Source organism: Salmo salar, chromosome ssa02 (genome assembly GCF_905237065.1).
Source record: "Salmo salar chromosome ssa02, Ssal_v3.1, whole genome shotgun sequence".
Taxonomy (NCBI): domain Eukaryota; kingdom Metazoa; phylum Chordata; class Actinopteri; order Salmoniformes; family Salmonidae; genus Salmo; species Salmo salar.
Genome location: NC_059443.1, coordinates 52,059,347 through 52,083,339, shown reverse-complemented (window position 1 = coordinate 52,083,339; position 23,993 = coordinate 52,059,347). Strand labels below are relative to the sequence as shown.

The 23,993-nt window shown below is 43.9% G+C and overlaps 1 protein-coding gene and 1 pseudogene across 2 annotated transcripts; one reads left to right on the top strand and one right to left on the bottom strand.

Annotated features, from left to right (window-relative positions):
* Positions 1 to 507: 507 nt before the first annotated feature.
* On the bottom strand, positions 508 to 13,188 carry LOC106586151 (tubulin-specific chaperone E; annotated as a pseudogene).
* Positions 13,177 to 22,447, top strand: LOC106586144 (RNA-binding protein 34). Of its 2 annotated transcripts, XM_014173048.2 has the most exons (12): positions 13,177 to 13,266; positions 13,413 to 13,476; positions 17,718 to 17,877; positions 18,143 to 18,261; positions 18,363 to 18,579; positions 18,752 to 18,811; positions 20,584 to 20,627; positions 20,743 to 20,826; positions 21,167 to 21,230; positions 21,422 to 21,464; positions 21,565 to 21,683; positions 21,880 to 22,447. In XM_014173048.2, exons 2-12 carry the CDS (start codon positions 13,451 to 13,453, stop codon positions 22,300 to 22,302), a joined length of 1,359 nt encoding a protein of 452 aa, XP_014028523.2. In that variant the 5' UTR covers positions 13,177 to 13,266; positions 13,413 to 13,450; the 3' UTR covers positions 22,303 to 22,447. The 2 variants fall into 2 exon arrangements, with proteins under 2 accessions (XP_014028523.2, XP_045561683.1); XM_045705727.1 differs by having other exon boundaries at positions 13,253 to 13,476.
* The last annotated feature ends 1,546 nt before the right edge of the window (positions 22,448 to 23,993 follow it).

Sequence of the window (23,993 nt, the reverse complement as noted above, 5' to 3'; positions counted from 1 at the left end):
GTTCAAGGAGAAGGGGAACTGATAACAGGAAGAAGGTCTCCCTGTCCCGGGGAGGGGAGAAACATTGAGGCTACAGTAGATTAGGTCCCAGGTGCAAGATATGATAAACAATGTATGTGTTGTAGAAAAGTTTGTAAACTGCATCGTCAGTGTTAGAGAAGAGGAGGCGCATTTGTATGACGAAATGTGTAATATAAAAGGCTGTGTGCATTGTATGGATTTTAGAGCTCTCGTAAATAAACATCCTGATTATTGTAGGCTGGGTCTCCGTCTGTGTCACGCCCTGACCTGAGAGAGCCTTTTTATGTCTCTATTTAGGTTTGGTCAGGGTGTGATTTGGGTGGGCATTCTATGTCCTTTTTTCTATGTTTTTGTATTTCTTTGTTTTGGCCTGGTATGGCTCTCAATCAGGGACAGCTGTACATCGTTGAAACTCCACCCCTCGTGGGCCTAAATGTCTCCTAGTTCTCATTTGCCCGGTACCTCATTGAGTGAGAGCAATAAGAGTAATTTTGTAATAATTTATTGTATGATGAATTGTTTTATTTATGATGTAAGCTGTTGATACGATCCTAATAAATACAAATACAGAAATTGCTCACATAGTGCACACTTGGGTTGTGTTCTTTAGGGCACATGACACCAGGGTCTCTTATTGGACAAGTTCAGATGTTCCCTTCCCGTTTCACTTCGTTTTGGACAGTTCTCTTCCGTTTCATGCCAAATGAACACAACCCAAGTGTTTCCTTCTCCTACATCGATTGGTCTCCTCTGGCTGAATAGATATTGCGCTGTGTTTTCGTCCCAGTTAAAGTGCTGTAAATTTATCTCATGGATTTCGGAATATCGCTTAAACTTCCAATCCGGTTGCCTGGCTAACCAAACTCCTTGCTCCGGCCAAACGTTATGCAACGAAAGCGGAAGTATTCAGTTTGAGTCATCAGGCAACCAATCTGGACCTTTGCTGATCACAACCAGCGGACAAGGACCTTGTTTCCGTCTTCGATGGAGTAGAACTGCAGCGGTTTCAGGCCGTTGTCGATCTCAATCTCTTTGCCCTCCAGCTGAGGAAAGACAAATGCCGTTTTAGGGAGTCCCTTCCACTGCTATGAAAGTGATAGTGTACCATTGGTCTATTAAACAGATTCACATATGAGTGGCGAGTATGGTTACACCTAATAAAACTAGACTAGACCCCTTTACCTTTGAGGTAGTATAGGGCAGTTGCTGTTGTCAGTAAACGTCTTTACCTTTGAGCTAGTGTAGGAGAGTTTTAACGCAGCACCTGGTATCTTTAGCAGTCTGTAGAGCAGCCCCTTCACTTTCTGAACCATAATGGAATCTAAAACACATCAAAAGAGTGTTTTATTAAAATACAATAGGTTACCGTCACTTCAATTGCTCTTACACAGAAGGTCACACACAGATGGTACCATTTCATTAAGATCTTACATGCATGATCTCCCATTGGCACAAAGAGATTGAAGAGTATAAAAACAGTTGATAAGTGCAACTATTTATCCAAACAGCACTTCATAATTTGGAGTGCCATTTTCACGTGGGTCTACAGTCAACAGCAGACAACTTTATGCAGTGTGCATGCTGCCCAAAACATTGCCTAACAAGTGCAAAAAATCAAAGTCTGCAGTTGTTGGATGTAGAGCTCGAAACACTGTTCAAAAACGTCCCCAACAAGTTTCCTATTGCCTAGTAAAGTATCTCTTACTATAATTCGACACAGGTATCGAGGATGTTAACTAGATTTTCTTTCATTTTCAGCCCCTCAATGAAAAAAATACCTTTGGCACAGGTATATCCTTTCCCCACTATCGTGCTGAACGGAACCAAACTGTGCTAGCTCTGACATTTTCTTTTCACATTGTGCGTTTCAGTAACTATGCTGGCGACGAGTAACCAGGCCAGCTCAGTTCAGTATTGTGAAGTCTTTTTATTGGAGATCGGGGTCCCGACCTTACATATTTTGTATTGTTATTTCAAAGCACAGTCAGAAATGACAGAGGGAGAAACAATAAGAGGGACAAAACTTTGCCAGGGGATATATGTGGTCTGGAGTCGGAGTCCGGCACATCCATGCACATCTCAATTAATTTGCTTAGCCATCACACAAAATATAATAATTATAATAATATTACATGCCATCTAATTAGCTGATGAAGTCAGGTGGGAGTCTTTACCTGGGAGTTTCTTCACCACAGACTTTCGGTCCGTCTCATCCGGACAAACAAATGTTATGCCTGGTGGTGTCACAGGCGTCGTATTGAAGAGACCAAGGCGCAGCGTGTTGAGTGCTCATCTTTACTTTTAATGAAAACACTTAACAAAGGAAAATAAGAAAAAAACGACAGCCAAACAGTTCTGTCAGGTAAACTAACAAACTAAACAGAAAGCAACTACCCACAAAGGAAAAACAGGCTGCCTAAGTATGGCTTCCAATCAGAGACAACGATAGGTTCCTACCTCTGATTTGGAAACCATACCCGGCCAAAACATAGAAAATAAAACATAGAATGCCCACCCACCTATCACACCCTGGCCTAGCAAAACAGAGAAAACACAGCTCTCCTAGGTCCGAGCGTGACAGGTGGGGGAAGTTTGAAATTCTATTTTACTCTTACGAACTAATGCAATTTTGATACTCTGACTCATCTGACTAAATATTTATATGTGTCTATTGGGTCACAGCACATTACAGGTTATTATTACAGGTTATTACCAAATCATAAAAATAAAAAATCTAATTCATTCCATAACCGCTTCATAATCCTGGTCTTGGAGGACACATTTTAGTGTTTGCCCTAGACAGCCGATTACACTTATTAAATGTTTGATAATAAGTTTATTAGTGGAATCAGGTGTGTAGTGCTAGGACAAAAAACCCAGGACCAGGATTAAGAAACACTGCTCTACGCAAATGTGTGCAGCCCCGGAATTTGTAACTTGACGCAACTATATAGGATTGCCCTTTTGCATAGCTAATTGCGTTCTTGCGTTGCATTCTGTAGAAATTAGGTTTAGGAGAAGTGAGGAGGACTCACTTATGAGCTGATTTTTCAATGCAAATGGCTCCTGCTTCTTCAGTTCGCTGTCTTCCGTATTCTGAAAAACAAAAGAACTCGAGCCTCTGTGAATTCATTGAAGTCATAATGATACAGGGCGGGATTTAGGATCGCCATTGTCTCTTTGTAAGAGTGACGGCATGGTGACATGGGTTGCGTTGTATCACTTCTTTCTCGCGATATGGGTAGCACTATGGCAGATAACGAGACATGAACTGTTTTTTCTTCAGAAATGCCTATAGTGGAGTAGATATAGGATGGGCTGTACCACTTCTCAGTCTGAAATAGGGTGTTGCAGCAGAGGGCTGGGAAACCTCAGGAGGAATGTACCACTCTTGACTCACTCTGTATGAGACTCTGATAGCGGGGGTGTTGTGCGGTGAATTCAGCACTGGGATGGTTCTGCTGTGGGTCTCGGTGTCCCCCGGATGCCAGCCACTCTAGCCCGAACATCTTGCAGTAGTCCAGCTCTGCCCCCCTCCTGTCCTCAGGCAGGATCTACAGGTGACCACAGTAACATGGAAAGAGAATGGAGGATTTCAGCAAGCACATCCGCAAACATTGATGGACTCATAGGGGGGGATATGAGAAGGAAACATATATAGCTTTAAAGGAACATTTCACAATGTCTAGATGAAACCACGTCCCATGACGTGTAGATCCAGCTACTACATGCCTCAAATATCGAATGAAGATATAGTAACCATTGTCTAATTTCCTGGTTTTCTTCGGTGCATATCTTTTCCATTCATTTGGGATGGAGGCATATAGCTGGATCTATCACAGCTATCACTTTACGCTTGCGCGCAGTGGCTGACCATTAGTCGCACCAGTATATATTGCATGTCGGCCATGTGGGGATCAACTGTAAGGAGCTGGGTCTGTCTTTCAGACCCGGGTGTATTAAAATGGAGCTTAATGAACACATCCCGGTTTGGCGGCAGCGTTAAATGGAGGACGGGCCTCACCGTCCACCTGTTGAGGGCCTCCAGCCGGCCCACGCTGGTGATGAGCAGCTGCACGGCTGTGCCGGGGTTCCTCTCCCGGCTCAGCAGGGGGTTCTGCCGACCTGACAACCGGACCAGGCTCTGCAGCTTCTCTAGCTCTTTATTACCGACCACTGTGTGTGTGTGTGTGTCAGTGAGTGAATGAGATTGTAAGAGTGTGTGTCAGTGAGTGTGTGGTTTTTATTGTATGTATTGCAGTGTTAGTGTGTTTGTGTGTAAGCACAAGGAGGTGTATGTGTAGGGTTTAGAAAGAGAGCAAGAGAGGGGAGATAAAGGGTTGAGTTACATGTGAAAACTTCCTTCTTCCCCCCCACCTATCTTTACAGAACAAGTATTAACTGTTTGCAGACTAACGCTAGTGACATTCATCAAATTAGTTTAGTAATTCATCATTCATATATCCAGATACATATCATTAAAATAAAATCTCTCTTAGACGAGAGACCTTACTAACAGATAGGGATGAAACGGTTACCGGTTTCACGATAAACCACGGTAAAATTCCCGACGGTTAGTATTACCATTTGAATGATCATTAATACCGTGTTTGATTACAGAGGTTTGAAAAACTCATGGTAAATACTGTCCAGCCTCAAACAAAGTTAGCGAGTCTGACGCAGGTGCAGCATGCAACGTGGGGTTTGTTTTGTGTGACAACATGGCGGAAGGCAATGACAGAGCTCTGAAGTGTGGTCGTATTTTGGGTTTTACAAGAGTGCTGAGGGAAACTTAAATCGAAGATGGTCACCCTGTCTGCAGAACATGCAAAAAAAGGAGAAAATCTCTGCGAAAGGGGGCAACACTTTTAATCTCGAGTCATCTTCGTGACCACCACCCACTACTTTATAGCGAATGCAAGGTAAGTTCACTTTTAGCTCAATGCATGATGTGGGGACTTCGGAATGGGGGAAAATGTCATGGTTTGTCTGTCAAACTTGCTAATAGCATGTCAATAATGTAAACTGAAGCTTTCAGTGTTACCTACTCTTGTAAAAACACCACACGTTGTTCTGCTGCTGTATGCGTCGTGTGTCTGCAGACTCTATACGCCCATTGCACCGTGTTATGTAGTTTAGTCACCCAAACAACATTTTGTTCTTTTAAAATCCGGCAGTCGTCGACTTGGTTGTAAAAGTGTTCAAACAGGAGAAACACTAGACTCCTATACAAGACTCCTGTATTCATGTCAATTGTTGGGCTCATTGCAATTACTATCACTGTCTTCTTAAGACTAATTTGTATTTATGTAAATTGTGCATGAGGTCATTGCATATACTCAAATGCAACACAGAAGACTGACTGTGTGTGTGTGAGTGAGAGAGAGGGTGAATAATAATAATGTATTTTTTATTTTATTTTATTTCACCTTTATTTAACCAGGTAGGCAAGTTGAGAACAAGTTCTCATTTACAATTGCAACCTGGCCAAGATAAAGCAAAGCAGTTCGACAACATACAACAACACAGAGTTACACATGGAGTAAAAGAAATATACAGTCAATAATACAGTAGAAAAATAAGTATGTACAATGTGAGCAGATGAGGTGAGATAAGGGAGGTAAAGGCAAAAAAGGCCATGGTGGCAAAGTAAATACAATATAGCAAGTAAAACACTGGAATGGTAGATTTGTAGTAGAAGAAAGTGCAAAGTAGAAATAGAAATAATGGGGTGCAAAGGAGCAAAATAAAATAAATAAATACAGTAGGGGAAGGGGTAGTTGTTTGGGCTAAATTATAGATGGGCTATGTACAGGTGCAGTGATCTGTGAGCTGCTCTGACAGCTGGTGCTTAAAGCTAGTGAGGGAGATAAGTTTCCAGTTTCAGAGATTTTTGTAGTTCGTTCCAGTCATTGGCAGCAGAGAACTGGAAAGAGAGACGGCCAAAGGAGGAATTGGCTTTGGGGGTGACCAGAGAGATATACCCGCTGGAGCGCGTGCTACAGGTGGGTGCTGCTATGGTGACCAGTGAGCGGAGATAAGGGGGGACTTTACCTAGCAGGGTGTAGTAATAATAATGATATTAATAATACATTTTCTATTCCCTTGTTTACAGAGTGGGCGTGCAGCAGGCAAACCTAGTGATGCTACTGGTCCCTTATCTACAGTTGTGACAGATACTCAAGCAAGTATTTAAAAAGGCAGGCTGCTTATGCACCCACATCAAAAAAATGTTCAAGACCTCACTGCAGCCCTTTCATATTACATTGCAAAGGACATGATGCCATTTCAAATTGTTGAGAGGCCTGGCTTTCTGAGTCTGATGTAGGTTGTCGTGCCTCACTAAAAAGTGCCATCAAACATTTTCCAAGACTGAAATCCCAAACCTGTACAACCAGGTTAAAGCTGATGTTGGAAAAAGTTTGGCTCAAGGCACATGGTTTACTGCAACTACTGACCTCTGGACCAGTGAAAGGAGGGGTGGTCAACCCTACATCACCTTCACTATCCATTACCTCACCCCAGACTGGCAACTGGAATCAAACTGCCTGGGAAAACAGTTCTTCCCAGAAGATCACTCAGCTCACAACATCAGAGTTTTTTGAGAATATGCTGGAAGAGTGGGGGATCAACAAGAAAGACCTGGTCTGCATAACCACAGACAACGCAACAAACACGATCAAGGCTTTTGAAGAGTTCCCAGATCTGTGGCTTGGGTGCTTTGGCCATAATTTGAACCTGGCCATCTCAAAGGCGCTGAAAATTCAGAGAGTTGACACAGCAGTCAAGGAGTGCCATCATCTCTTTCAAGTCTTCTCACGGAGCTGGAAGAGAATGAGAGAACTGAGAGAAAAGCAAGCTGCCCTCAACTTGCCACAGAAGGCTCTGATCCATGTGGTGACCCGATGGGGATCTAAACACAAGATGCTTGAGTGTTTCCTCAGCCAACAGCAGCCAGTCTGTGCGACACTGGCTGGTGAAAAGAGGAACATGGCATCTGATGTCCAAGGATACCGACATAAGTGTCATGGAGCAACTGTGCCAGCTCCTTGAACCTCTGAGGAAGTTTACAGATGCACTTGCCTCAGAGACACTGTCAGCCATCAAGCCTGTCCTGGACTACATCACCCGTGATGTTCTGGTGGAAAAGGATACGGAGCCATCCCTGACAAAGGAGATGAAAAGGGTAATGAGAGAAGACCGTAACCCCTTTTCAATTTTCGCCTAAAATGACATACCCAAGTCTAACTGCCTGAAGCAATGGCCCTGAAGCAAGGACATGCATATTCTTGGTACCATTTGAAAGGAAACACTTAAGTTTATGGAAATGTGAAAGGAATGTAGGAGAACACAATAGATCTGGTAAAAGATAATACAAAGAAGGAAAAAAAACCTTATTTTGTACCATCTTTGAAATGCAAGAGAAAGGCCATAATGTATTATTCCAGCCCAGGTGCACTTTAGATTGGCCACTAGATGGCAGCAGTGTATGTGCAACGTTTTAGACTGATCCAATGAACCACTGCATGTCTGTTCAAAATGTTGTATCAAGACTGCCCAAATGTGCCTAATTTGTTTATTAATAACTTTTCATGTTCAAAATTAGGCACTCTCCTCAAACAATAGCATGGTATTCTTTCACTGTAATAGCTACTGTAAATTGGACAGTGCAGTTAGATTAACAAGAATTTAAGCTTTCTGCCAATATCAGATATGTCTATGTCCTGGAAGATTTTCTTGTTACTTACAACCTCACGCTAATCGTATTAGCCTACGTTAGCTCAACCGTCCCGTGGAAGGGACACCGATCCCGAAGAAGTTTAACAACAGATACACAGAGAAGGCAAAGAGAGTCATGCACATGGCTTGTTTTGTTGACCAACGCTCCAAAAGGAGCTTTTTAGATGAGCCTGAGGCTGCAAAAGTTGACACTGACAGCTGTGTCCAGGAGGCCTTGAAGCTGGCAGCTGCACAAGTCAGGGAAGAACCACAAAGCACCAGCAGCAGCACCACCACCCCCACAGTGGCATCGGAGGGGAAAGGCCTGGCTGGATTGCTGAGAAATATCACCTCTCTGTTGCCTTGTTGAGGTAAAGAGGGTCAGATTCCGACCATCCCAGAAGACAGAGTGAAAGAAGAGATCAAGGTCTACCTGTCTCTGCCACCCATTCCAGCAGAAGAGGATCCACTGGTGTGGTGGAGGGGCCATGTATCAGAGCTGTCTCACCTTGCCAGGGTTGCCAGGAAGCTTTTGTGCATCCCAGCAACCAGCGTATCATCAGAGTGTTCAGTGCCAGTGGGCACATTGTCTCCTCTCGCAGATCACTACTTTAACCAGACAAAGTAAATATGCTGACAGTTTTACATTTCATTCTCAAGTGAACAAAGATGCATACATACAGGATGTTAGGCCAGCAGCACCATATTTGTGTATGAAGGAGAGAACGGCCATACAATCAGTGCTGTTCATTTGATTGGTTTACATATTTTGTGTTGTTATTAATGTCAACACCTGCACATTGGATTTGTTTACATATGGTTGTATTGTTCTTACATGCACATTGCTTTACTTATTGCTTTTATATGCACATTTGATTTGCTTACTTAAGGTTGTGTTCATTTAAAAACTTGCACTAGGGAAACTTACCTCTCATGGCGCCATCTTTAATGTTATTATTTTAATGTTTATGCACACAAAGTGCATAGTGCTGCTCATTTTATGTTGTTTGTTAGTTTTCAATATAAAACTTGGTGAAATGATTTCAGTGTGTGTATCAGTACTTTCTGAACATTTCTAGCACATTTTAACAATACCGTGATAATGCTGATAACCGTGATCATTTGTCACAATCGTGATATGAAATGTTCATACCGTTTCATCTCCATTCACAGACAATACTCACCTCTGAAATGTTGTTGCTATTAACTGCGAGAATTTTCAGGGCAGGAAACATTGCTGTTTTGCAACCTTCAGAAGACATAAAAAAATACTAGTATACTCAATGTTGATCTTTTACTCTTATAGTTTTACACATTGTGAAATACCTGTCATCAAAACACATATCCATATGCATGTTCTGAAATCTTGTTCAAATATCTCTACTGATATGTTAATTCAACTTGACTTCCATTAACAAACACAAAAAAATATAACGTTTTCAAAAAAAAGTGTGGATGTAAACTTTACCAGGCAGTGCGTCATCAAACCTCAAGGTTGACAAACCAGTCTTAGACATATTTAGATTCTCCATTCTAAAATTCATGAAAATCATGGATGTAAAAGGTTACATTTTATTGTAAATTCCATGATAAATGCTACATAAGTTATTATAAATGCTTATTCATTGAAATGCTAATGTTAAGCAAATAACGAAATAGTCATTTATTAGGATAATAGTATATATACAAAAAACAGTTTTGTTGATTAATGCTCATGAAAGTAAAGTGAAGTACTCCCAAGAACTGTCAATGCACAAGTCGAAGCTAACGACAGGGCTATGTCATTTTGTCATAAGACGTAGAGAACTGTTATGACAAGTGTCTGTGTTGGTAGGGTTATGCTCGCTCTTACCTTGGCAATACTCAGTACGGTTCCATCAACCAAAGGGTTTGTTGAGAGATCCAAAACTGCCAAGGACTGTAAGACATTGTTTGGCCTGCGCAAAAAAGGTGGAAATACAAGTCAGTCCTATATGTTGTTTTAGAAATAAAAAAAACTACATCGGAAAGGAGACCCAAAACGGCTAAAACCTTACCTCTGCAGTTCAGTGATGTCATTCTCAGAGACGTAGAGCTCTTCCAGCAGTGGCCACATGGGGGCGCACTCAAGCAGCTAACAGACCAACACCAAAGGGAGAGGGGGTAAATGTAAAGAGACAGCATATAGAGAAGTTTTTCTCATTTCATTAGGCCTTCACAGGTTTGCACCAGCTCGTTAATTAACATATCGTGCACTGCAACTTAATTATCTATTACCGTATTAACTGGTACAAAAACACCTTTCAAAATAAAATCAGCCTGCAAAATAGAATTTTCTTCAGATGGGATCGATCTGAATTAATCTTTCATCAATTCCTCACATCCTATCTCCTTGCCTCCTTCTCAACCATATTGGTGGATAAGGTCCAAGGTTCTTTTCCTCCAGCCTTCTTCTCCAATGGGTTTTGAGGATGTAAGCATAGAGGATGCAAGGAATTGAGGAAAGATGAATTGAGAAAGAGACTGCTGTCACCTGAGGCCACGTGAGGGCGCAGTTGGTGAGGGAGAGGACCCTGAGGCAGGGGAAGGCCCGAGGTCGCACCGTAGGGTTGGAAGGTACACGCAGTCTGTTGTGGCTGAGGGGACAGAGAACGAGAGAGAGACACGTCAATGAGGGGATCAGAGTTTGAGAGAAGTCAGACACAAAAACACACCATTATTCGGTGTGATCTACCTGAGATGAAGCTCCGAGTTCCTCCATCTGCTCCGTGATGGCCATCACGTCGTCCCAGCAGCACAGGAGGTTCCCACACAGGTCCAACATCAGCACGTCTGACAGTGACCATTAAGGATGAAGTAGTAGCGCACCATCAGCTAAATGTCCAATCAATGCTTCCCCCCAAACTAATTCAATTGGGTGGGTGGACCGTACATTTACTAACAGGACATGGGCCTGCGTCCCAAATAACACACATGCACTATATAGGGGTAAGGGGTGCCATTTGGGACACAAACATGGTGTAATGTAGCTACATATCACAATAAGTCCAGGTCAGAGAAGTGCACTCAAGTATTATTAACATGAACAATTTTGTGGCCTCCCGAGTGGCGCAGCGGTCTAAGGCGCTGCATCGCAGTTGCTAGCAGTGCCACTAGAGATCCTGGCTCTGTCACAGCAGGCCGCAACCGGGAGACCCATGGGGCGGCGCACAATTGGCCCAGCGTCGTCCGGGTTAGGGGAGCGTTTGGCCGGCAGGGATGTCCTTGTCCCATCGCGCTCTAGCGATTCCAGTGGCGGGCCGGGCGCATGCACGCTGACAGGGTCGCCAGGTGTATGGTGTTTCCTCCGACACGTCTGTGAGGCTGGCTTCTGGGTTAAGCGGGCATTGTGTCAAGAAGCAGCGCGGCTTGGCTGGGTTGTGGTTCGGAGGACGCATGGCTCTCGACCTTCACCTCTCCCAAGTCCGTACGGGAGTTGCAGCGATGAGACAAGACTGTAACTACCAATTGGATACCACGAAATTTGGGAGAAAAATGGGTTTAAAAATAAATAATTAAAATGAACAAAAACTATAGTAGTATTGTTTTGACATGGGCACTTATTTAACTAATTAAAAGCTACTAAATTAAATGATACGGGGAGTGGTGTTTCGGATTTCGTTTGCAGGGCCCGGAAACCTCACGCAACCTCAGTGCAACGTCGGTGAGGTTTTCCACCCTGCAGAGAAGCACAGATGATAACAACGCTTTCCACTGAATAAGTACAGATGACTGCACATCAGAAGTGCAAACTCTGTTGGAGAGTGGTGCAGTTCAACTATTTATTAATATTTATTTATTTAACCAGGGAATACCCTTTAGGTTAGAAACCTCTTTTTGGGACCTGATACTGGCATCCTCTGGTATAGCTGGCATGCTTTAACAATATTCCTTAACTATTGCAAACAGTACATACGGAGTTGACTGTACAAATAAGCCCACTTTGGAACAGATTCCCTAAATCAGATTAAGCCCAGTCCTGGACTAAAATGTCCTCTCACTCTCGGGCTCCAAAGCCTTGTTGTTCTGTTTCACCGAGATGGCCTCGAAGCCCACCATCTCCACCGTCCTCGTGGAGATCTGGATCTCCTCTCCCAAGACCTGCTGGACCTCCATCTCGTAACGCCGCCTGATGGCCGTCAGGTAGTCCACCCCGAAGCTGGCCTTCTTGGGCCGGACGAAAGAGCCTCCCTTCGGATGCCTTAGGTGGGGTGGAGGGGGAGAGAACCTTGGTCTGAGAGCAGCAAAAACACATAACGGCCACATTCCAAACCGAAACAAATGCCCGTTTCCTTTTTTTTGAGGGTGGAGACTTCATTTTTGCCAGAATTTCAATTTCTGACACGTATGAACACAGAAATGAATCACGCAGCTGACCAAATTAAGGAAGATTTTACTTATGGGTTAACAGTAATTAGGATGACACCTATGTCATGCTACCATCATGGAGATACTAGATATGGTTTACTTTACCTTCACGTGAAGTAGTGGACACCTTCATGGCTTCCATTGTGTTTGCCTCGATCAGGGTTGTCCCACTCCACACCAAGCCACAACCCTAAGCACAGAGGAATTGGTAAGCACAGGCATTGAATAAGTACTTGGTTATAGTGCATGGCCAAGAATAATTGCGCATTTCTCTCAAACAGTGCTGCCACACACACTGTGGATAACGCTTATGTTATTTTGCCTATTATATCGATATCCCAAGCCGTCTGTAGCTAGTTAGCTTACCCGCAGTTGGTGGTACAGTGCCAACAAACCGCACCGTGCCACGCTCCCCTTCACAAGCCACACGTCTGCCCACTGCGTCTGATGGAAGGCACTCGTCCATGGTGGTGGGTTGTGTCTGGTCAGAGACTCTCATTGAACTCACTGAATCTATAACGTTGGGTATTTGTCTACCTATATATGTGCAATGAAAAAGAATGAGCAGGTAAAGCCTTCTGTACTTACTTGCTGTACTTTGACAGTGCTATTTAAGAAAGCATTAGGTAATAACGTTAGCTAGCTAAAATACTTGCTGTCATGTCAACTCCCAAGAAACGGTGATGTTGTTTAGCTTTATTTGATTGGCTACTATAGCTAGATTAGCTACAACAAACATCTTCACTGCCCATGAAACACGAGGACCACAGAATGGATATGCTGTTATTTCCAAATATGTGTTTGAAAGTTACCTTAAATCAGAGAGTTTTGGTCATATTTCGAAGCAGCATAAATAATCACAGCTCACAAACCCCGACAGGAAGTAACTGAATATGATGATGCACACGTTTGCCGTACAAGTTTCATAGATTATTAATGATTAAGTTATCGGCAATAAACGTTATTTTAGTGTCATTATTTAAATAGCCATCATCGTTATAACCAGGTAACAATCAATGCATCTATATTTTAGATCACTGGATGAAAGCCCACCCATATGTAATAGCTAGGAACATTTACAATTGCGTTGTGCATGGTAGGACATAGTTAGGTGAAGGACTGGTCTTCATGGAGTAAAACGTGAGTAAATAGCTACATTTCTTCTTGGCATCAACAAATAGTTCTAAATAGATGTGTTCATTATAACTTCCCGTACAAATTATTTGATTAATCATTTCCATGATAAAAAGCACGTTTTTATAAGATTGTCTCATCATTCAAACCAGTTGGAATCGACCATCGAGAACATTGACGTGAACTGACCATGAAAAAGACACTTTCTGGAGAGAGGTTAGTCGCCATTCCACGAGTATCCGCATGTATCTAACGTTAATAATTATGTTCAATTTGAACATTGTTGGAAATACAAGTTAGTTTGGGAAACGCACACTGTATTACACTGAACTATTTTTTTACGCAACATGTAAAGTGTTGGTCCAATGTTTCATGAGCTGAAATAAAAGATCCCAGAAATGTTCCATATGCACAAATGTATTTCTCTCAAATATTGTGCACAAATTTGTTTACATCCCCGTTAGTGAGCATTTCTCCTTTGCCAAAATAATCTATCCACCTGACAAGTCTGGCATATCAAGAAGATCATTAAACAGCATGATCATTACACAGAAGTATGTGGCAGGGTCTACAGACAATCATTGACTACAAAAGGAAAACCAGCCACTACTGGACACAAACGTCTTGCTTCCCGGCAAGGACTGTGGGCTCTCCTCCGTGGCCAACGTGAGTAAGACATTTAAGCGTGTTAACCCCCGCAAGGCTGCCAGCCCAGATGCTGATCCTCAACACAGGGGACCCACAAAGGTGCGTGCCCAGCCCCCTCCTATACTCCCTGTTCACCCATGACTACATGCCTCCAACTCAATCATTAAGTTAGCAGACAACACAATAGTAGTAGGCCTGATTACCAACAATGACGAGACAGCCTACAGGGTGGAAGTGAGGGCCTTGGGAGAAGTGCCAGGAAAATAACCTCTCACTCAACGTCAACAAAAAGGTGATGATCGTGGACTTCAGGAAACAGCAGAGGGAGCATGCCCCTATCCACATCAACAGAAAGTTGGAAGGCTTCAAGTTCCTCGACGTACACATCACTGACGATCTGAAATGGTCCACCCACACAGACAGTGTGGTGAAGAAGGCGCAACAGCTCCTCATCAACCTCAGGAGGCTGAAGAAATTTTGCTTGGCCCCTAAAACCCTCAAACGTTTACAGATGCACAATTGAGAGCATCCTGTCGGGCTATATCACTGCCTGGTACGGCAACTGCACCGCCGTAACTGCAGGTCTCTCCAGAGGGTGCTATGGTCTGCCCAACGCATCACCGGGGGCAAACTACCTGCACTCCAGGACACCTACAGCACCCAATGTCACAGGAAGGCCAAAAAGATCATCAAGGACATAAACCACCCGAGCCACGGCCTGTTCACCCCGCTATCATCCAGAAGGTGAGGTCAGTACAGGTGCATGAAAGCTGGGACCGAGAGACGGAAAACATCTATCTCAAGGCCCTCAGACTGTTAAATAGCCATTACTAGCCATCTTCCACCTGGTTACGCAACCATGCTGCCCAAAATACAGACTTGGAATCACTGGACACTTTAATAATGGAACACTAGTCACTTTAATAATGTTTACATACTGCTTTAATCATCTCATATGTATATACTGTATGAGCCACTGACATTGCTCAATCTAATATTTTATACACTGCTCAAAAAAATAAAGGGAACACTTAAACAACACAATGTAACTCCAAGTCAATCACACTTCTGTGAAATCAAACTGTCCACTTAGGAAGCAACACTGATTGACAATACATTTCACATGCTGTTGTGCAAATGGGATAGACAACAGGTGGAAATTATAGGCAATTAGCAAGACACCCCCAATAAAGGAGTGGTTCTGCAGGTGGTAACCACAGACCACTTCTCAGTTCCTATGCTTCCTGGCTGATGTTTTGGTCACTTTTGAATGCTGGCGGTGCTTTCACTCTAGTGGTAGCATGAGACGGAGTCTACAACCCACACAAGTGGCTCAGGTAGTGCAGCTCATCCAGGATGGCACATCAATGCGAGCTGTGGCAAGAAGGTCTGTCAGCGTAGTGTCCAGAGCATGGAGGCGCTACCAGGAGACAGGCCAGTACATCAGGAGACGTGGAGGAGGCCGTAGGAGGGCAACAACCCAGCAGCAGGACCGCTACCTCCGCCTTTGTGCAAGGAAGAGCAGGAGGAGCACTGCCAGAGCCCTGCAAAATGACCTCCAGCAGGCCACAAATGTGCATGTGTCTGCTCAAACAGTCAGAAACAGGCTCCATGAGGGTGGTATGAGGGCCCGACGTCCACAGGTGGGGGTTGTGCTTACAGCCCAACACCGTGCAGGACGTTTGGCATTTGCCAGAGAACACCAAGATTGGCAAATTCGCCACTGGCGCCCTGTGCTCTTCACAGATGAAGCAGGTTCACACTGAGCACATGTGACAGAGTCTGGAGACGCCGTGGAGAACGTTCTGCTGCCTGCAACATCCTCCAGCATGACCGGTTTGGCGGTGGGTCAGTCATGGTGTGGGGTGGCATTTCTTTGGGGGGCCGCACAGCTCTCCATATGCTCGCCAGAGGTAGCCTGACTGCCATTAGGTACTGAGATGAGATCCTCAGACCCCTTGTGAGACCATATGCTAGTGCGATTGGCCCTGGGTTCCTCCTAATGCAAGACAATGCTAGACCTCATGTGGCTGGAGTGTGTCAGCAGTTCCTGCAAGAGGAAGGCATTGATGCTATGGACTGGCCCGCCCGTTGCCCAGACCTGAATCCAATTGAGCACATCTGGGACATCATGTCTCGCTCCATCCACCAATGCCACGTTGCACCACAGACTGTCCAGGAGTTGGCGGATGCTTTAGTCCAGGTCTGGACTAAAGCATCCGGAGCATGCCCAGGCGTTGTAGGGAGGTCATACAGGCACGTGGAGGCCACACACACTACTGAGCCTCATTTTGACTTGTTTTAAGGACATTACATCAAAGTTGGATCAGCCTGTAGTGTGGTTTTCCACTTTGATTTTGAGTGTGACTCCAAATCCAGACCTCCATGGGTTGATAAATTGGATTTCCATTGATTATTTTTGTGTGATTTTGTTGTCAGCACATTCAACTATGTAAAGAAAAAAGTATTTAATAAGATTATTTCATTCATTCAGATCTAGGATGTGTTATTTTAGTGTTCCCTTTTTTTTGAGCAGTGTATATTTCTTAATTCCATTATTTTTTAGATTTGTGTATATTGATGTGAATTGTTATACTACTGGACTGTTGGAGCTAGGAACACAAGCATTTCGCTACACCCGCAATAACATCTGCTAAATGTGTGTGACAAATAATATTTGATTTGACACAGGTGCACCTTGAAATGTGCAGATTTGCTACAACACAATGCCACAGATGTCTCAAGTTGAGGGAGCTTGCAATTTGCATGCTGACTGCAGGAATATCCAGAGCTGTTGCCAGAGAATTGAATGTTAATTTCTCTACCATAAGCCGCCTTCAACGTCGTTTTACAGAATTTGGCAGCAGATCCAACCGGCCTCACAACCGCAGACCACATGTATGGCATCGTGTGGGAGAGCAGTTTGCTGATGTCAACGTTGTGATCAGTGTGCCCCAAGGTGGCTGTGGGGTTATGGTCAGGCATAAACTACACACAACGAACACAACTGAATTTTATCGATGGCAATTTAAATGGACAGCGACACCATGACGAGAGGCCAATTGTCGTGACATTCATCCGTGGCCAACACCGTGTTTCAGCATGATAATGCACAGCACCATGACGTAAGGCTCTGTACACAATTCCTGGAAGCTGAAAATGTCTTTGTTCTTCCATGGCCTGCATACTCACCAGACATGTCACCTATTGAGCATGTTTGGGATGCTCTGGATCTATGTGTACGGCAGCATGCTCCAGGTCTCGCCATTTTAAGAGGAGTGGGACAACATTCCACAGGCCACAATTAACAGCCTAATCAACTCTATTCGAAGGAGATGTGTTGTGTTACATGAGGCAAATGGTGGTCACACCAGATGCAGACTGGTATTCTGATCCACGCCCCTATCTGTAACCAACAGATGCATATCTGTATTCACAGTCGTGAAATCCGTAGAGTAGGGCCTAATTTATTTCAATTAACTGATATCATTATATGAACTGTAACTCAGTAAAATCGCTAATTGTTTCATGTTGCGTTTATATTTTTGTTCAGTAAATTGCTTCTGTTTGTTCGCAACCAATTAGGTTGGCAGCTCATTGACACTGGATAGCCTACCTTTGTTACCTCTGGATGTTCAGGAAATGCTTATGAAGACGATCACAAGGGCAGCAAGCTGTCTTTGTAGCAATAAATATTACACGTACCTTGGCATTCATGCACCTCTAGCTACCCAACACGAAACTGTGGTAGGGAACAAACTGCTGCTGTATTTATTAAGTCTAACAAGGTTTTTTTTGTTTTTTCTTAGTGAGGGGCCATCTGTGGACAAACAGTCCATGGACTACGTAGTGGGATCAGTATCAGGCAGCTTGTTTCCAAAGGAGTCTACATCAAGCTCCGGATCGCTATCTGCATTGTTCCAAGCTGCACCAGTAGTTGACACTCCGTTCTTTGTTCCTGCTCCCAGGGTAAGGCCATAAGTCCAAGGCAAGGATGCACAGCTCGGGTCTTAAAGCTGCAGCCCAGCTGACTTCTTGTTTTCCAGGAAACCAAGGCCATATTCAGTAGAGAAAAGGTTCTGAAATAATGTGAAACGGAGTTCCTACCTACCCACTAAGAAACACACATTTTAGCTTTCCTTTCCAAAATGATGGGGAGGTAATTACCTGGAAAACCAACAGAACTAGAGAGCTTGAGGGCCTGAGTCATGTACCCTTTTTATTCCCTTCATAGCCTGAACCGAGGAGCGTGGAGGTGAAGGAAGGTGCGGTCACAAAAGTCCAGAACAACCAGAAACAAACAAAGAAAGCCGCAAAGGACAAATCAGCTGCAGACTTAAGTCTAGAAAACAGGTGAGCTATTAAAAATTAAACAATATTTGTGACATGCAAAAGAATATGCTGCAAGAGATGTAGATTGATAGATAAAAGCTTTCTTTCTCTCTCACTTTCAGAGAAAGTGCATTACAAAATGCTGACGAAGATGAACAGGTCCCAAAGATGCCCAAGAAGACTAAAAGGAAAGCTGTTGAGATGGGAGAAGGGGGTGCGACAGAGGAGGAGGAGAGGCAGACAAAAAAACAGAGGACTGGAGCCCAAATTGCAGAGGAGAGGGTAAAGCAGAAACGAACAGTGTTTGTCGGCAACCTTCCTGCCAGCTGCACAAAGAAGGTAACAGTAGCCCCAGTCCTAGTTGTGTTATAAGCAGTGAACATAATCTCAGTGATTAGGTATGTTGAAAGCAGACCTGGGTTCAAATAGCATTTGAAATCAAAGCAAAAAAAATGGTGATCAAGTGAAAATACAAATATGCCTTATGTTGTTTCTGTGTTTGGTTTTTCAGACACTACAGCTTGTCTTCAAGGATCAGGGAGCCATTGAAAGCATTCGATTTCGATCAGTGGTAAGTACTCCATTCACTGTATTAGATTAATCTCATACCCATCATCAGACAATGTGAGTGCTCATTTGTGAGTTAGATGATGTGAGTAAGACTTTCAGGTCAACATTCACAAGGCCGCAGGGCCAGACGGATTACCAGGATGTGTACGCCGAGCATGAGTCTGTAATACCAACATGTTTCAAGCAGACCACCATAGTCCCTGTGCCCAAGAACATTAAGGTAACCTGCCTAAATGACTACCGACCCGTAGCACTCTCATCTGTAGCCATGAAATGCTTTGAAAGGCTGGTCATGGCTCACATCAACACCATTATCCCAGAAACCCTAGACCCACTCTAATTTGCATACCACACCAACAGATTCACAGATGATGCGATCTCTATTGCGTTCCACACTGCCCTCTCACACCTGAACAAAAGGAACACCTATGTGAGAATGCTGTTCATTGACTACAGTTCAGCGTTCAACACCATAGTGCCCTCAGCTCATCACTAAGCTAAGGACCCTGGGACTGAACACCTCCCTCTGCAAATGGATCCTTGACTTCCTGACGGGACGCCCCCAGGTGGTAAGGGTAGGTAACACATCCGCAACACTGATCCTCAACACGTGGGTCCCTCAGGGGTGCGTGCTTAGGCCCCTCCTGCACTCCCTGTTCACTCATGACTGCATGGCCAGGCACGACTCCAACACCATTAAGTTTGCTGATGACAACAGTGGTAGGCCTCATCACCGACAACAATGAGACAGCCTATAGGGAGGAGGTCAGAGACCTGACCATGTGGTGCAAGCACAACCTCTCCCTCAACATGATCAAGACAAAGGAGAAGATTGGACTACAGAAAAAGGAGGACCGAGCACGCCCCCATTCTCATTGACGGGGCTGTAGTGGAGCAGGTTGAGAACTTTAAGTTCCTTGGTGTCCACATCAACAAACATGGTCCAAGCACACCAAGACAGTCGTGAAGAGGGCACGACAAAACCTATTCCCCCTCAGGAGACTGAAAAGATTTGGCATGGGTTCTCAGATCCTCAAAATGTTTTACAGCTGCACCATCGAGAGCATCCTGATGGTTTGCATCACTGCCTGGTATGGCAACTGCTCGACCTCTACGGCCCAGTACATCTCCGGGGCCAAGCTTCCTGCCATCCAGGACCTCTATACCAGGCGGTGTCAGAGGAAGGTGCTAAAAATTGTCAGACTCCAGCCACCCTAGTCATAGTCTCTCTGCTATCGCACGGCACCGGAGTGCCAAGTCTAGGTCCAAGAGGCGCCTAAATAGCTTCTACCCCCAAGCCATAAGACTCCTGAACAGCTAATCAAATGGCTACCCAGACTATTTGCATTGCCTGCCCCCCCTCCCTCCCTCCGGAACGCTGCTGCTACTCTGTTATCTGTGCGTAGTCACTTTAATAACTCTACCTACATGTACATATTACCTCGACAACGGTGCCCCCGCACATTGACATTGTACCGGTACCCCCTGTATATAGCCCCGCTATTGTTATTTACTGCTTCTCTTTAATTGTTATTTTTATCTCTTACCTTTTTAGGTATTTTCTTAACTGCATTGTTTAAGGGCTTGTAAGTAAGCATTCCGCTGTAAGGTCTACACCTGTTGTATTCGGTGCATGTGACAAATAAAATTTGATTTCCACTAGGGTAGAGCTTCCTGAATGCTTCATAGTAATGGATGAAAGTTGAATAATACAACGCTTTCTGAAGACTCAACCCTGATCGGTGAAGCTAAAACATGTCATTTTCCTTGCAGGTAAGAGAGGATCCATCTATGTCACGCAAAGTAGCAGCTATTCAGTAAGTTTCCCTGTTTTTTTACCTTCATTAACGCTAACACTGATTGAATGGGAATATCCGTGGTAACATGACGCATGCATTTTGAGTACTTTTTGTTGTTGCTTTCCTTCTCTAGACGCAAGGTTCACCCCAAGAAGCAGAGCATCAATGCCTACGTGGTTTTCAGAGCTGAGGAAGGAGCCGAGAAGGCATTGGAAAGGTATAGCAACTGACAAGCATTCAACTTGAATTTTATCATGGCTGTTTTTAAATTATCATAATCTCGTAAACTCAGAACTAAAGTCTTGCTTAATTGCGTCAGATGCTCTATTATGTTCCCCTTTAGAAATTCGAAGATGTGCGCACCTGCGAAATCGTGATTTGTCCAAATGATCAGTGTCAATCTGCGTACCAGAACAAAGTTCCTCATTAGTCGTCAAATCCCAGTCAGTTGAGATGCTACGTTACCATGTGTTACGTGCATCTGTCCGAGAGATTAACATATCAAGTGTTATCTTTAGGCCCTTGTGGGTTAATATGTATTACTTTAATTCTTGCAGGAACGGCATGGAGATTGAGAAAAACATTCACATCCGGGTCGACAGGGTCTCCAAAAGTGCATCGGTAAGTGTCCCATGACACTTGATATTTTAAAAAGCACAGCAGCTGCCTAGCATTAAGATCGGTATACTTGGTGGCAATAGAATGCACTTGCTGAGAGAGATAAATTGACATTTGCTTAATCCTTTGATTTTTGTATAAACTTGTTTGAGCAAGGATGCTGCTACATTGACTAAAATCGTTTCGTCTTTCAGCACGATCACAAGAGGTCAATATTCATTGGCAATCTACCGTTCGGTGAGTAACTATTTAAGAGGGTTTACTTTCCTGTGAACGTCTCAGTCAAAAGGAAAACAATAAATGCAGGTTATTTGGCTCATACTGTATTAACTTGCAGATATAAACGAATTGCCACTGCGACAGCACTTTGAGGAGTGTGGCAAGGTGGAGGGGGTGCGGCTGGTGCGGGACAAGTACTCTGGAATGGGCAAGGGCTTCGGCTACATCTTATTCGAGGTGAGAAAAAGAACGCACATTTCATACGCACCCAACCTGCTCAGAGGTGTGTGTGAAGCAGTTATGTATGCATTTCAGCAGTCTTCCCACTACTGAGCTGGCCAAGTCCCATACGGCAGCAGCACAGTTTATTTTCTAACTACACCCCCTCCATCCGTACCTGCATCATCTGTAACGGCTAACGCTTTTGTTGTAGAGCATCGATGCTGTCCAGCTGGCCTTGAAACTAGACGGCTCAAAACTCCTGGAGAGGTCGGTCCGGGTGAAGAGGTCAGTGAAGAAGGAGAAAGAGAAGAAGAAAGTGGTGCACAGAGGTCCCAGAGGGAAAGAAAGAGAGACTAAGGGTGCAGGGAAGGAGCCTACCAAAGGGGGATTTAAGAAGAGACCGGGCCAGGGCGGTCCCCAAAACAAGTCTTCCGGGAGGCCACAGGGGAAGGGGCCTCAAATCAAATCGATGGGGAAGCCATTCAAGAAAAGTCCAGGCGAGGCAACGAAAGCCACCACCGGCCCCTCTTCCTTCAAAGGTGAGATGGCTGACCCAAACAGAAAAAAAGCAAAGGCGAAAGCACTGAAGAAGAAACTCAAACCGAGGAAAAGGAATCAGGTCGTACACATTTGATGGTCTGTGCTTTGTGCAGTTGTGATATAAATGAATTTGATATTGTTAAAGCAGATAAAATGTGTTGTACAATTAACATGTCAGTGGAGCTATATCATGAGATGGTGTGTAAGCGTTCCTGACGTAACATCCATGCCTACACTCATTTCCAGTTGAAACAGTTTTTTTTTTTTAGGTTGGGGCTATCCCACCCAATGTATGTAAATATTAACATGTACAGTTTACATACACTTAGGTTGGAGTCATTAACTCGTTTTTCAACCACTTCACAAATTTCTTGTTAAACTATAGTTTTGGCAAGTCGGTTTGGACATCACTTTTTGCATGACACAAGTAATTTTTCCAACAATTGTTTAGACAGATTATTTCACTGTATCACAATTCCACTGGGTCAGAAGTTTACATACACTAAGTTCACTGGGCCTTTAAACAGCTTGGAAAATTCCAGAAAATGTCATGGCTTTAGAAGCTTCTGATAGGCTACTTGACATAATTTGAGTCAATTGGAGGTGTACCTGTGGATGCATTTCAAGGCCTACCTTCAAACTCAGTGCCTCTTTGCTTGACATCATGGGAAAATCAAAAGAAATCAGCCAGGACCTCAAAAAAAATTGTAGACCTCCACAAGTCTGGTTCATCCTTGGGAGCAATTTCCAAATGCCTGGAAGGTACCACGTTCATCTGTACAAACAATAGTACGCAATATAAACACCATGGAACCACGCAGCCGTCATACGGCTCAGGAAGGAGACGTGTTCTGTCTCCTAGAGATGAACGTACTTTGGTGCGAAAAGTGCAAATCAATCCCAGAACAACAGTAAAGGACCTTGTGAAGATGCTGGAGGAAGCAAGTACAAAAGTATCTATATCCACATAACCTGAAAGGCCCCTCAGCAAGGAAGAAGCCACTTCTCCAAAACCGCCATTATAAAAGCCAGACTATGGTTTGCAACTGCACATGGGGACAAAGATTGTACTTTTTGGAGAAATGTCCTCTGGTCTAATGAAACTAAAATAGAACTGTTTGGCCATCCTTATGTTTGGAGGAAAAAGGGGAGGCTTGCAAGCCGACGAACACCATCCCAACCGTGAAGCATGGGGGTGGCAGCATCATGTTGTGGGGGTGCTTTGCTGCAGGAGGGACTGGTGCACTTCACAAAATAGATGGCATCATGAGGTAGGAAAATGTGGATATATTGAAGCAACATCCTGACTGATGTCTCAAGAAGTTAAAGCTTGGTCGCAAATGAGTCTTCCAAATGGACAATGACCCCAGGCATACTTCCAAAGTTGTGGCAAAATGGCTTAAGGACAACAGTCAAGGTATTGGAGTGGCCATCAAAGCCCTGACCTTTGTGGGCAGAACTGAAAAAGCATGTGCGAGCAAGGAAGCCTACAAACCTGACTCAGTTACACCAGCTCTGTTAGGAGGAATGGGCCAATATTCACAAAACTTATTGTGGGAAGCTTGTGAAAGGCTACCTAAACATTTGACGGCAATGCTACCAAATACTAATTGAGTGTATGTAAACTTCTGACCCACTGGGAATGTGATGAAAGAAATAAAAGCTTAAATAAAGCACATTCTGACATTTCACATTCTTAAAATAAAGTGGTGATCCTAAATAAAACAGAATTTTTACTTGGATTAAATGTCAGGAATTGTGAAAAACTGAGTTTAAATGTATTTG

What these genes read in the sequence shown, in the direction of transcription:
- LOC106586144 (XM_014173048.2), top strand. Translation starts at nt 13,451, where the DNA reads ATGAAAAAGACACTTTCTGGAGAGAG. An exon ending in GCATTCGATTTCGATCAGTG is followed by an intron (nt 18,812 to 20,583) that starts GTAAGTACTCCA and finishes TTTTCCTTGCAG; the next exon opens with GTAAGAGAGGATCCATCTAT. An exon ending in TCGGCTACATCTTATTCGAG is followed by an intron (nt 21,684 to 21,879) that starts GTGAGAAAAAGA and finishes CTTTTGTTGTAG; the next exon opens with AGCATCGATGCTGTCCAGCT.